Source organism: Episyrphus balteatus, chromosome 3 (assembly GCF_945859705.1).
Source record: "Episyrphus balteatus chromosome 3, idEpiBalt1.1, whole genome shotgun sequence".
NCBI classification, from domain to species: Eukaryota; Metazoa; Arthropoda; class Insecta; order Diptera; family Syrphidae; genus Episyrphus; species Episyrphus balteatus.
This window is the reverse complement of record NC_079136.1, coordinates 120,100,032-120,113,975: the sequence shown is the minus strand read 5'-3', so window position 1 is coordinate 120,113,975 and position 13,944 is coordinate 120,100,032. Positions and strand designations below refer to the sequence as shown.

The window sequence follows — 13,944 nt, the reverse complement described above, 5'->3', positions numbered from 1 at the left end:
CCGGGACATGTCCGGGACGTGTCTTGGACATGTCCATGACATGTCTGGGACATTTAAGGGACGTGTCCGGGACATGTCTGGGACATATATCTGGGACGTGTCCGGGACATATCCGGGACGTGTCCGAGACATGTCCGGGACACAACATATTACTGCAATTTTCACCCACCAAAAATATACCGTCTTAAACCTGGAAACTCTAGTGTTACAACTGACTCCTGACTGAGAGCCCTGTTTTAATATTTGCATCATTTGCTTTAAAATGACGCATACATTTCATCAAAAAAACAAATAGTTGCAGAATCGAGCGGTGAGATCTCAGACTATCATGATATCTTCGGGAAAATCTCATTTAGACTTGAAAAAAAAAATTAATTAACGAATTATAATTACGAATTGTGACGCTTAGGTCGGCACAAATCATTCCATAATATAACCTTAAAAACTTTTTTTCACACAAAATCAATACCTACTTTACCCTATAGAATAAAAAAAAAGCACAGCTCGAGGTGTCAAGATTTTCAAATTTGTCTATTTGTCCACATCTCCCAAAAAAAAAACAATATAGAAACTATAATTTGACATTTAATAATAATTGTAAACTGGTAACAAAGTTAGAAAACTCTGATGTGAGCAAAAAAAACTTGTTTCTCGTTCAATTTTAGTTCACTTCGTTCGCCAACAACGACATACATACACATAAAAAAAAACTAATCGTTTCACAAAATGTTTGACAAGTATATCCTGTACTTTTGGAATTTGAAATCTGCCAAATGTCTCTATGTATACTGCACCAAAATGTGCAGCTAATATGCATCACCTACCTGGACAGAGAACTTTTTATCCACAAAGAAACAAAAAAGAAGATTGTTTTTTTTTTTTTCATTTTGTTTTTGTTCATCGAACAAATACAAAGTTTTGCATTTTGCTACCTTTGGCCCTAGGACAATTTGGGAAAATTCTAACAAAATGTATGGAATGAAGGAAGAACACTCCAAAAAACTTCAAACCTTCAAAATAATGAAAAATAAACTTTATTGAAAGTTGGTTCAACTTTTTTGTTGTTGTTGTTTTTTTTTCGTCCTGTTTTATCCTTTTAATACAAAACCAAAAAAAAAAAAAATAAAACCATATTCAGTTCGAATGATAAGCTCATTGCGATGACCCTTTTTTTTCAGAAGTCTAATCGATTATCTGGTTAAATTGAATTCTATTCAAACATAATCGTCCTTTACAAAAAAAAAACGAACCAGTTGAATTGCCTAATTTTGTGAATAGAATTTCAAATGAATCCAATCAGATTTTGTGGCATTTGGTCATTGGAGAAATAGTCCTTTTCTTGTTTTGTTGTTTTTTATTTCACTTCATTGTTAGATTTTATCTTCTCTTGTTTACCATTTATCTTTTTGGAAAATGCATTCTCTCTGGAGATTGATGATTTTGTCATGACTTCTTGCCTTCAATTTTGAACTTTAACTTTTGTTTGCAAGTAAATTATTTCAAAGGTCTAACAAAGTTTAAATTCGTGCTATGGAACATAAAGTAGCTAAGTTAAGTAATTGACATTGCAAGTGATGGTCTCTTCAGGAGATTTCGGGAAATGGGAAAGCTCTTAAGGGATTATAACTCATTTTGATAAAAAAAAAAAAATAACAAATCGATTCGGAACAGAAAACTACTCATGGTCTTTGGCATCTTTAATAATTTTGCAACTTTAAAGCATTTTTTATAAGTTTTGAATGTACTAGCTCAGTAGCAGTAATAATATTACCAGGAATAGCCGCGGTCATAAAATGGCTAGAAATTAGTTATTTTGTAACTTCGGGCAAATTTTCTGTAAAAACAAACCCTAAAACCAACCCAAAGTTAATTTCTGGTAATTTTGAATCTTTTTTTTTGCCATTTTTAAACATAAGTTTAAAATCAGGTTTATATTAACCATTATTTAGGTATCATTTTTCTAGTTAATTTTTAACCAATTCTAGAAATCAAGTTCCAAAATAGCTTTAAATTAACCGTATTATTAAAATTGAACAAAGTTTGCAAAACAAAACAAATACAAAATTGTTGGTTTAAAAAAAAGGATTTGCCTAATGCTGACAGACTGGCTGAAAGAAGATGTTTACTTTTTTTTTAATTAAAAAATGATTTTAATAAATTACACCTTTATTGAAGTATGAAAAGGTAAAATTTAACCAACTACAATTTAAAAATTTTCAATTTTCTCTTTTCCCAAAATTATTCTGCCTCATAATCAATTTACCCATCAAAGAATTTACAATAGAATTTCAGAAACTTCAGAAATTTTTTTTATGAAGGTGTATATTTATGTATGTTTTTGTTTATGTAAAATATGCAACAATCAGTATATTCCTAGAATTCAATTAAATGATTTTATTTTGTATACTCGTAACTTTTTGAAGATACAAGAAATTTATTTGTGGTTTCTTTTCTTTGTACAAAATGTTAACATTTCAATACTTTATGGTAAGATACATGATGAAGTTGTTTTTGTTTTGGTCTTTTTTAGAGAGAGAGAGAGAGAGAGAGAGAGTTTGAACACATTTTATTGGTTTATCCTTTGAGGTCAAGACAATTTGTGAAGAATGTATCAATAGTGTGATACAAATGAGGTGAATAATTTCCAATTGAATGATCTTCATCAGGATATGTCTGAAAATAAAAAAAAAAAATTAAAATTGAAATAGGTACCTTGTAAATGCTTTTTTGTTTTATTTAACTTACCATCTGGCTAAAGAGAATGTCATTATGTTGCAAAACTTTAGCTAACATCAAACCTTGCTGGTAATGAACATTGTCATCACCAGAGCCATGAATCAGCAAGAATTCATGAGTCCTGAAATTGTCCAAATGTTCAAAAGCATCGCTTAACTTATAGTTTCGCAAGTTGTCATTTTCTGTGGGTAGGCCCATAAATCGCTCAGTGTAAATGGTATCTAAATTAAGAAAAATGTTTGCAAGAAATTAGCAGGCGATTTCAAAACCTCTCAAATTTGGGAAAGAACCACTTTGGGAAATTATGATTGGAAAAGTGCATTAAAGTTCAGCCGAATGGGGTAGTTTCATTTTTTGTCTTTATTCACCTCGACAGTCAACTGTCAGAAATAAAACAATCTGTCACAAATTGTCACACATTTATCAGTAATTATGTCAATAAAGTTAATAGCGTTTCAATTCATGTGTCAATTGCGTTGAATTAGATCACCAAATCAATTTTTGACATTTATTTCGTCTATATTCACCTCACATGTGTCAAACTTTAAAATATTGCTTCGAATTCTAACTGAAGTAGTCTCAATTTGTATAAATTTCTTGCACAATCTTTGACAGGTCTTGAGTCAGATCTATACAGCAATTGATCCACATTCGATTGCCATATCTATAAATTTTTGACGTTTATGCTGTTTTATTCACCTCTTATGTGTCTATGTGGTGAATATAAAACTAAAAACCTCAAAACTCTTTCAAGACTAAAATTATTAAAAAAAAAAATCATTCTAGAAGTCATTCTTCTTTAGTCGCTTAAATAAATTTTTTCCCAAAGTGATACCTATATTCCCCTCGTATGGTAAGAAACTCAAATTTATTCACCATAGTATATCCATGAAGTCACTGGTGCCACTGATATTCCACACTGAAATACATTATTATCATCAGCTTCAATTGTTTTTGCTGTCATATATCCACCATAACTCCAGCCCCACATAGCTGTTCTATTATTGCTAACAAATTTCAAATTCTTCTGAAGATATTCAGCAACAGCTATTTGATCTTCGACTTCATGTTCACCCAAATTATTATTAACACTGAAAAGCAGATCTTTGCCCTTATTACCCGTTCCACGTCCATCAATAATAGCATAAACAACATCTTTGTTTGTAGTCATATATCCTTCAAGACCTACTGTAAATGAATTTGTTACCCTAACTGAGTTAGGGCCACCATAGACATTAACAATCATAGGATGTTTCTTGTTTAAAATTGGTCTATCCCAGTTAAGACCTGGAGGCAAATAGAGCTTAGCATAGCCAGTGAATCCATCGCCAAGAGTAACATTTAGGAATTTGACCTGAGGGCGAAGTTTACCTTCTAACATTTTTCGGAATTCGCTGTTGTCTTGCCAGGTTATGATTTTTGTATTGGTCTAAATGTTGGATTTAAAATTTAATTGAAATATTTGAAACTATGTTAGAAATGTGTTGCTAACCTTTGTGTCGTATAAGTTCGCATAAGCAGGATTAGGACCGCTGCATACCAAAGCGTAATAAGTGTATCCTTTGCTGAATGATGCCGAAGCTTGTCGGCATTTATCTCCATCTTCATCAATTATTTCACAAGAAAGACACTTGTCATCACGGAAGACATGATGTTGAGATGGATCACCTGGTAAAGTGGCTTGGTAATATCTGTAAAGTGTAGAAAAACATTAATTTTCATCTTCAAGATTTCAAAGCTTTTAAGAAAGTTTCAGAACTTTTGAATGAAGGCTTCATTTGCTTACATATTTTTATTGACTTCATCATATCCATACAGAGCTGTTACGGTGAAGTCTCCTCGTGATTCCCAAATGTTTTTGCCTGTTTCCAAATCTAGATTCCAAATTTGATACCAATTACCGATCCAGTAGGTGAATAAGCAATTGCGTCCATTTTTCAAGCAAAGAGGTTTTCCAATGGAAATCCATCCTTTGGGCTCTTCTATGCGAGTAATCTTAAATAAAAGTTTTTAAGTCAAGGTCTAGGTCTAGGTCTAGGTCTAGGTCTAGGTCTAGGTCTAGGTCTAGGTCTAGGTCTAGGTCTAGGTCTAGGTCTAGGTCTAGGTCTAGGTCTAGGTCTAGGTCTAGGTCTAGGTCTAGGTCTAGGTCTAGGTCTAGGTCTAGGTCTAGGTCTAGGTCTAGGTCTAGGTCTAGGTCTAGGTCTAGGTCTAGGTCTAGGTCTAGGTCTAGGTCTAGGTCTAGGTCTAGGTCTAGGTCTAGGTCTAGGTCTAGGTCTAGGTCTAGGTCTAGGTCTAGGTCTAGGTCTAGGTCTAGGTCTAGGTCTAGGTCTAGGTCTAGGTCTAGGTCTAGGTCTAGGTCTAGGTCTAGGTCTAGGTCTAGGTCTAGGTCTAGGTCTAGGTCTAGGTCTAGGTCTAGGTCTAGGTCTAGGTCTAGGTCTAGGTCTAGGTCTAGGTCTAGGTCTAGGTCTAGGTCTAGGTCTAGGTCTAGGTCTAGGTCTAGGTCTAGATCAAGGTCTCTAGACCTTGGACAAGGTCCCTTCTCAATAAACTTACCTCCTTGCACTTTCCCTGAGTTGAGCACAATTGAATTGAAGCAACATTCTGTCTTCGGTTCAACCAAGTTATTAAAGTCTCATTGTTGCCACTCCATTCAACATTTTGTAAAATATGATCTTTGCTCACAATCTTTGTTGGAGCCTCAATAATGCTAGGTGCATCGAATTTGGAATTTGAAAAATCAAATACCTTAACAGCCACAACAGGATTTGGTGTTCCCGCCTTGGGATACTTCAAATCCATTTCCTGAGGATACTGATTATCACCATAAAGGGTATATTTGAAAGTCTGGACTTCGGTATCATTGAAGAAACCAATAGCTAACATATTTCCATCGGGTGACCACCACATGGCACTAGCACTGCTAAGGACTTCTTCTTCATACACCCAATCCGGTACACCATTGTATATTTCACCTGTAATACCTTCGGTGGTAATTTGAGCCTCGACATCATTTTCAAATCGAACATAAACGTTGTTTTCGTAAACGAATGATAAACGTGCTTTCTTCGGTGACCAAACGCAATGTTGAAGTTTTTTGCCTTCATGGACGTGACTTATTATTCTAGAAGAAAATAAAGAGAATGTTTAAAATGTTGACTAAAGGTTTAAAGGTCTTAAAACAAACTTAGTTTCAGTGTCGTAAACATCATATTTGGCAATGTACGAATGACGAAATACTTGTTCCAATTCGAAACGAACGAGAATTTTATCGTTTTCCGGTGATAGCGTAAATGTTCCATCTAAATATTTTTGCTATAAAAGTAATAAAGTTGAGATAATTTGAATGTAAAACACTACTTAAGGATATATTTACAAAAAAATCATCATGGGCAAAAACCTGGTCGGTTTGATTTGCAGCATTATAGGTGTGAATTGATCTATCAGCCGCTGTGTAATAGAGCTCGTTATCTGTAATTAGATAGATAGATAGATAGATAGATAAGTTCTTTATTTTTTCAAATTTTCTTATAAGTACAATATTTCATAATAAAAGAAATACAAAGCATGGCTTAATAAGCCGTCTGCCGGAAAAAAAAAACTAATTAAACAAAAAAAATACAATATTTGAGTAAAAAGAGATAATATTTCACAAAATAAAGTTTCATAGTTAAAAATATGTAAATATAAATATTAAAGAAAAGAAAAAAAAAATTTTTTTTTTTTAATTATTATTTTCATCATAATGTGACTTTTAGTTTAGTCAAAACAAAAAAAAAGAAACTTTGAACCATACGGAATAATGCCCATCATAAAAGTACATTTTGATATATATATAGTATACAAAAGCAATAACAGGTAGTTGTATGTTCATGTTCAATTTAAAGTGTAACTTTTAGTTTAGTCAAAACAAAAAAATTAAGAAAAAAGAAATATATTGGTGGTGGGCTTTTAGTTTAGCTAAAACAGATAATAATTTATAAGTGAGAAAAAAAAGCAAAAAAAATAGGAAGAAGAACTGCATATTTCTCATTTTTTTTTTTTTTTTTTTTTTCTAATTTAAAGGGCTTTTAGTTTGGCTAAAACGAAAAAAAAAAGGAGATGATACAATTACTTTAACATCTTGTTACAACTCAAAACAAATTCAAACACTCGTTTCGATACTTTCTTGCGTGTGAGACATAGCGTATAAGAGGCTTCCAGCCACGATCTCCGTTTAGTACACCGACACATTCCTCTTGGGAAAGAAAACTAGAACAAAAATAGAGCCTTCGGATTTCCTGTAATATTGGACAGAGTGCTAAAAAATGCAAAACATCTTCGTTTTGACCAAGGTTGCAAAGGGAACATACAGGGTTTAAGTCTGTTCTATGTGGTCTATAATTCAAATCGACCATTTCCGTTCTGATCTTGAAGATCAAGCTCATTTCAGAAACTGTAAACTCTTCTCTAAAATAGTTTCCTTCACCAAGTTTCAGATTAAGTTGTCTGTATATATTCCTGGATGTTGATGTAGTTCCTCGTGCAACACAAAGCCTATACAACGAGTCATCTATGACAGAGATACATTCATATAATGAATTTTTTAATGCTTCCACATTATCTGTAATTAAGTAAAAAATTTAATTAGTTATTTAAAGTTGCATTACAGAAAATGTTCAAGTCAATTATAAATAAATGCGTCCCACAATAATTATTCTTGTATCGTTAAATCAGAAATACCTAGCGAGTGAAAACAATTGTGGAACGTATTTATTGAAAATGGAATTCAGCTTTTTTAACTTGTTACAAGATTTATTGGAAGGATGTCAAAGTCAAGAAAAATATGTTCCATACTTTGCTTCGTGGATTGCAATTCAAGTGGAATAACATTCCACAAAGCAACCAATCTCATGCAACTACCAGAGGTATTTGTTAAAGTTTTTGTGGAACGTATTGTTTTTTTTTTTACTCATTTAAGCTGAAAACCAGCTGAAGAAGGAAAACATTATTAAATATATTTTTGAGTCTGAAATAAATTGTGGAACGTATTGCTTTAATAGATACGACCACAACAAAGCCAAAATTATGCATGGTGCAAAACTCACTTAGTACACACGATTTCAAAAGTAGTTAGTTAGTTTTACCATTGGACCGACCAACGACGATATATTGATCTGTTCCCTCTTAGCTCCATAATTACCTTTCGTAATAAGTCGGAATTTGTGAAATAAAACACAAAAAAAGAAGTTTTGAATTCTTTGAATAAATTTTTCGTAATTTCAGTTTTTCGAAATTTTTCAAGCAATTGAATATTGATGGTATACCTATGTACTTTTTTTTTAATCACTATTTTTCAACAAATATTTAGAGAAATTCGCTGAAATTTTTAATGTAAACCTTAACTACAATGACCTAAAAAGTGAAAAAGTTTGATATTTACAAAAGGAAATTTTTTTATTTCTTTCTAGCGCTATTTGTTTTTAAATCAAAAAAAAAAATAAGCTTTCTGCATCATTATTTTTAATTTTGTGGTCGGAAAAACTGTCACAAAATGAGTTTAAAAATTTTCACTTTTTAACTTTTTGCAAAAAGTAGCCGTGTTAGTTATACATTAACGCATAATAAAACAACAACACAAAATAAAGATTAAAAATAAAATGATGTAGAATACATAATTTGATAAAAGAGCAAAAAGAGACATTAATAGAAAAAGATTCATTTTTGGACAATTTTTAAAAAGATGAAGGTAAGTGGATTGAGTGAAAAAAAATCCATGTTCTACTCTACATTGCTTCTAATACTTTCGTTCTGTTCAAACTCTGTCAAAATCAGAGACCGAATCGGCTAAGGTGATATTTGATAGTTGACATTCACATTGCACTTTTTATACAGCCCATAAGGCAGCAACAAAATTGTGCAATATCACTCCCAAGTGTTAACTTTCAAATATAACCTTAGCCAATTCTAACCCAGATCTTGGGCAAATTTATTGGTTATTTCTTTCTCTTCTAAAGTTCTGTCAAAATAAAATTTGAAGATATCCGAGTATGTATTTCTGGTAAAATGTAAAGATACCATATAATAATTGTAAACGTCATAGTGTGAGCAGCTGATAAAATATCTCATGTTTGTCTCATTCATCTTGCGTGTGTTTGAATAGCTTTAAAATTTAAAATTAGCAAATAGAGTTTAACAAACAAAATATAACCCACGTGGTTTATACCGATATTATTGTACAAATATATTCGAAAGAAATTTGCCAACGAATACTTAGCAGATAATTGTCAAAGGCATAAGTTTCATGTCTAGAAATTTATTTAAGAGTTTAAGAAAAGGTAAACTGAAGGCATTTCAGCTAAATTAAACAATTAAAAATTTGCTTTTATCAAAATAAAGTAATCTATTCTTAAACAAGTTTTTAAGTATGTTGTCATGTTTTATTATTAATTTATTTAAAAACAAAATCTATTTATTAATAATTTTTCATGAGATTGTTTGCATCTTGCGGAGAGCAAAAAAAAAAAAGCAAATGTCTTTTAGGTACTGACATTTATACATTTTTATTTGTGTTTAAATTTACACTCTTGTTTAATTTATGGCTAAGTAAACTTTTAGACTTATGTAGGTTCATACAACATTATGTTTAAAAATATTAATTTTGCACATTTTGTCTATTCAAGAGTTTATCTTGATCTGAAAGTTTTGATTGAATTGAAAAAATCTTAGTCAAAAAGAAGTTGTATTGAAATTTTCACACCACAATAATTTTTACTTGCGATATAGGTAGGTACTATATATCAAGTTATGCATTCGTACAAAAAAAAAAAAAGTTGAGATAACATTTTTCCATGACATTACGATGCAACGGCGGATCCAGGAGGGGGGGCACGGGGGCACGTGCCTCCCCCCAGAACTGGTTCATACTTTAAGCAAATCAAATTAATAGAGTTGTTAAATTATATGAATAATTACAGAAAGTACTTGAGTGAAACTCTTGTCTATTTCTGGCTGGAAATGCGAATTTTATTGTTTGTTGCATTTCTTTACCACCTCACAAATAAATAAACGAATAACTAAACACGAAATTTTTTTTCAATTTTCTAAGTGTTTTTTTTTTACTTCAAAGTGATTTTGGTGAAAAATTTTGATACCTATGGACATCAACAACCAAGGTACGAATGGTATTCTAAAAAAAAAAATAATTGTATATTAGACTGGGCCAAAAAAAAAAAATATTTTTTTTTTGAAAGTTACTTCGAAAATCTTGTTCAGGATGATGAAAAAAAAATTTGGTGAAAATTTGAGCCGTTAAAAAAATTTTAAGAGGTCTATCATCGGTTTTTTTTATTTTTATACATGATATGATGTTTTACAACAGAACTGCTAGACGATCAAAGTAAAAAAAATGTCTGTTCATTTTTTCTTATAAAAAATTAAATTTCCTACAAAAAAAATCTGATTGAAAATTTTCGTCAGACGAGCCGTATTCGAGTAATTAAGCTTTTTAAATCGAAGTGTTTTTTTCAATTTGACTGTTTCACTTTGGAATTTTGTGATGAGCAAATAAGTGAATAGAAAAATAAAACCACGACAGATTCTTATAGGAAATTTAATTCTCTACAAAAAAGGTCTCAGAGTAATTTTCCCTAAATTGAGTTCTAAAGAAGTTATTCACGATTTAAATCGAGAAAAAAATTAAAAAATCAATTTTCAATTTCAAAATTTTCTAATTCACTGAAAATTCAATATTTTCAAATTAGCAAGATGTTTTCTTGTAGGGACTTAAACGTTCTATAAAAAGTTCCCTGGCAGCAAATTAATTGGCGACAAGGCGACTTGGCGACAAGGCGACATGGCGACAAGGCGACATGGCGACATGGCGACATGGCGACAAGGCGACATGGCGACAAGGCGACAAGGCGACAAGGCGACATGGCGACAAGGCGACATGGCCCCAAGGCGACATGGCGACATGGCGACAAGGCGACATGGCGACATGGCGACAAGGCGACATATCGACATGGCGACATGGCGACATGGCGACAAAGCGACATGGCGACAAAGGGACAAGGCGACAAGGCGACAAAGGGACAAGGCGACAAGGCGACAAGAAGACATGGCGACATGGCAACATGGCGACAAGGCGACATGGTGACAAGGCGACATGGTGACATTTCGACAAGGCGACATGGCGACAAGGCGACATGGCGACAGGGCGAAATGGCGACAAGGCGACATGGCGACAAGGCGACATGGCGACAAGGCGACATTGCGACAAGGCGACATGGCGACAAGGCGACATGGCGACAAGGCGACATGGCGACAAGGCGATTGGCTGATTTTGCCAATCCGTCCCTTGTGCCCCCCCAGAAAAAAATCCTGGATCCGCCACTGTTACGATGGTAGACAATGCCAAAAAAGTGGGTCCCGGAAGTCCGTCTGTCTGTCTGTCTGTCAGTCTGTCTTCATAAGCCTAAACGGATGGACCGTTAATGTCAAACTTGGTATGTGGCGTTATTTGGCGACTCTCCAGAGGGGTTTTTGGAATTAATTTTTTTGGACCAAAATTAACGGTACTTGTCATATACCGATTTTAGTAAAATTGAAATATCTCGAAAACGGCTCCAACGATTTAGTTTAAAAAATTTAAATGTTAGTTTTAAGCTAAAGTCTATCTTCTAATGAAAAAATTTTTGTTTGAAAATCATTATTAACGGTAGCTGCCACTGAACCTTCTTTTTTTAAATCCGATTATCTCCGAAACTGCTTATTCGATTTCATCGAAACTTTTTGTGAAGAAGCATTTATATAATTTAAATATAAACCAAAAATAAAATTTCCAAAAAATTAATTTTTGGATTTTAAAAAAAAATTTGAAAATTTTCGAAAACGGGACATTGAATTTTTTTGAAATTTTGTTTTTAGATGTTGATTAGTGATTTCTACAAAATGGCATACCAATTTTATTTTAAAACTTTTTTTCCAAAAAATTATTTATAAAAAATTAGTTTTTTTAAAAAACGGCTCTAACGATTTTGAAAATTTTTTTTTCTAAAAATGCATGTTAATATATCAATCAAAACTGCATACTTGTTTTGGAGGGCAATTTGATTTCAGATTTTATTTTATTTTTTTAAAGAATTAATTTTATTTTATTTTTTTCCAAATTTCTATATAAAAAGTCTTAAAAATTTAAGCAACTTTAACTCTAAGAGCAAGTTCGTGCGAGCCAGACGTGCATTTTATTTTGATGAAAAATAGGTAGATAAATTGTTTTCAAAAAAACAAATGTAAAAATCCGACAATAAACATTTTTCGTTCAACAAAATTCAGGCCAACATCAAGTCAAAAATGTTTTTTAAAGATACAAATAAAAAACCAAACAATTTTTTTATATTGTTCTCAATATTTTTGAGAATATAGGTACAATGATACAAATCAAAGTTGCACAATCTAAAAAATCTTCAACTTTTATAAATAATTTTTATTTTAAAAAGAGGGGTACTTTTGTCAGAAATCTTTTAAGAAAAAAACATTTTTCCACCCCAACCCCTTTGTTCCCTCTCCCTTCTTACTTCCGTTCATCTGCTGCGATCAACTTGATTTTTCCCTTCATAGGTAGGTACCCTTAATCTTTGCATTTGTCTATTTCAAAAACGTTAGAGCCATTTTCTTTTTGGTTATATCCTTTTCTTTTTGGTTATAGAACTCATAACTACCAAGTTTGAGAAAATAGCTTCAGTAATTGAGGCTGTAGTACCTATAAAAAAAGATACAAGAAGATATTCAAAGTTAAGTGGTTTGTCCCCAATAGATGTAGATACTCGACTCGTATTTTGTAAATAAAATCCTAAATGAATTCTTCGTTAAATTACGGTAATATTCAATAAAAATTATTAAACGTATTTGCAAAAAATGTCAAGACTATAGACTCCTTTAATCTTGCACTTTTATCAATAATATTTCAAATCATAATTCAATAAATCGTGTCGATAACTTAACTTGTCCCACATTTACCGGTTAATATTTACAATCATTTAATTATTAATCTTATCACTTATCATAAAACACCGACTAACTTGTCAAACACTTAAAAAAAAAATCCCATACATCGGATAAAGATTAATTTACTAGTTTGCTAGAAATATCAGCGAGTCATTAAAGATTAAAGTTTATCTTTCTCCAAATCTGGAAATTTTCAAGTATATGAAAATGATAAATCTCAAAAGAACACAAATAATTGTAAAGTTCAAGTAAAACCTTCAATTAAAAATGTTATAAAGATCTTTAATTGCCTCAAGATGATTGTTAGACGTATAACAACTTTTTCACATATGTTTTTATAACCCTTAAAATTCTCCAAAACAAGCTTTATTATGTAAGATTTTGTCTCTCTTCAAGCTTAAAAGATTCATACCTGTTATCCAAGTTCCATTGAATCCCCTTAACATTTTTGTAGCACTCATAGCTTCCATAAGACCCCATGGTTCTTTGTTTGGATCTTTTTTAACTATCGTTGCTCCCAAAACAAGAGTCGATAGAAAACCCAAAAGAAGGGTAAATCTACAAAGATTGTTGTACATTCTTATAATCACCAATATTTTCCACTTGCTACACTGACAATGCCCAAAGGCACACTGAACTTTTAGCAAAGTTTGAAATTACCTACATAAAAAGAAATATCAAAGCAAAAAAAGGGGCTTTCTCTTTCAAAGTAGCTTAAAGATACGTCGATCAATCAACCGTTGGAAGAGCGAATAAAATAAAAGTTATTTGTTTACTTGTTTGTTATTTCAAGAGCATAATATGTAGATAGATTATCTAGGATTTGGGAATTTTAAATTAACGAAACTTAATCGAGCTAGCGAGCCTAAGTTAGTGTGTTTTGTACGGGCCGTTTGTCAAATAAATTAAACACCTCTGACGATCTCGAATGACTCAGATAAACTGTTTGGGTGTTTGACAAATTCATGGATCTCAAGTCAAGTCGGCAGATTTACACAATACAAAATATTAGACGGGGGGCGCACGACGACTCATTATGTGTGTCATGAATTTTAATAATCTTTTTATTCATAAATTTGCATACATTCAAAAGATTTGCCGGTTTTTTTTTTTTTTTAGGAAATGATGATAAAAACTGGGTACTTTTAGACTCATAACTGCTTTTAGGAAATATAGTGTGACGTAAAGATATTTTATACCTATAGAAAATACAGCTTTGAAATG

The 13,944-nt window shown here is 32.1% G+C and overlaps 1 protein-coding gene across 2 annotated transcripts; it reads right to left on the bottom strand.

The window, feature by feature from the left end:
- Positions 1 to 2,539: 2,539 nt before the first annotated feature.
- On the bottom strand, positions 2,540 to 13,640 carry LOC129916598 (venom dipeptidyl peptidase 4). 2 transcript variants are annotated; one of them, XM_055996628.1, is made up of 10 exons: positions 13,497 to 13,640; positions 13,133 to 13,380; positions 6,110 to 6,204; positions 5,921 to 6,048; positions 5,290 to 5,857; positions 4,523 to 4,731; positions 4,229 to 4,427; positions 3,613 to 4,165; positions 2,746 to 2,957; positions 2,540 to 2,673 (listed from the first exon to the last, which is right to left on the bottom strand). In XM_055996628.1, the coding sequence occupies exons 2-10, from the start codon at positions 13,296 to 13,298 to the stop codon at positions 2,575 to 2,577; spliced, it is 2,229 nt and encodes a 742-aa protein (XP_055852603.1). In that variant the 5' UTR covers positions 13,299 to 13,380; positions 13,497 to 13,640; the 3' UTR covers positions 2,540 to 2,574. The 2 variants fall into 2 exon arrangements, with proteins under 2 accessions (XP_055852603.1, XP_055852602.1); XM_055996627.1 differs by having other exon boundaries at positions 13,133 to 13,640.
- Positions 13,641 to 13,944: the final 304 nt, after the last annotated feature.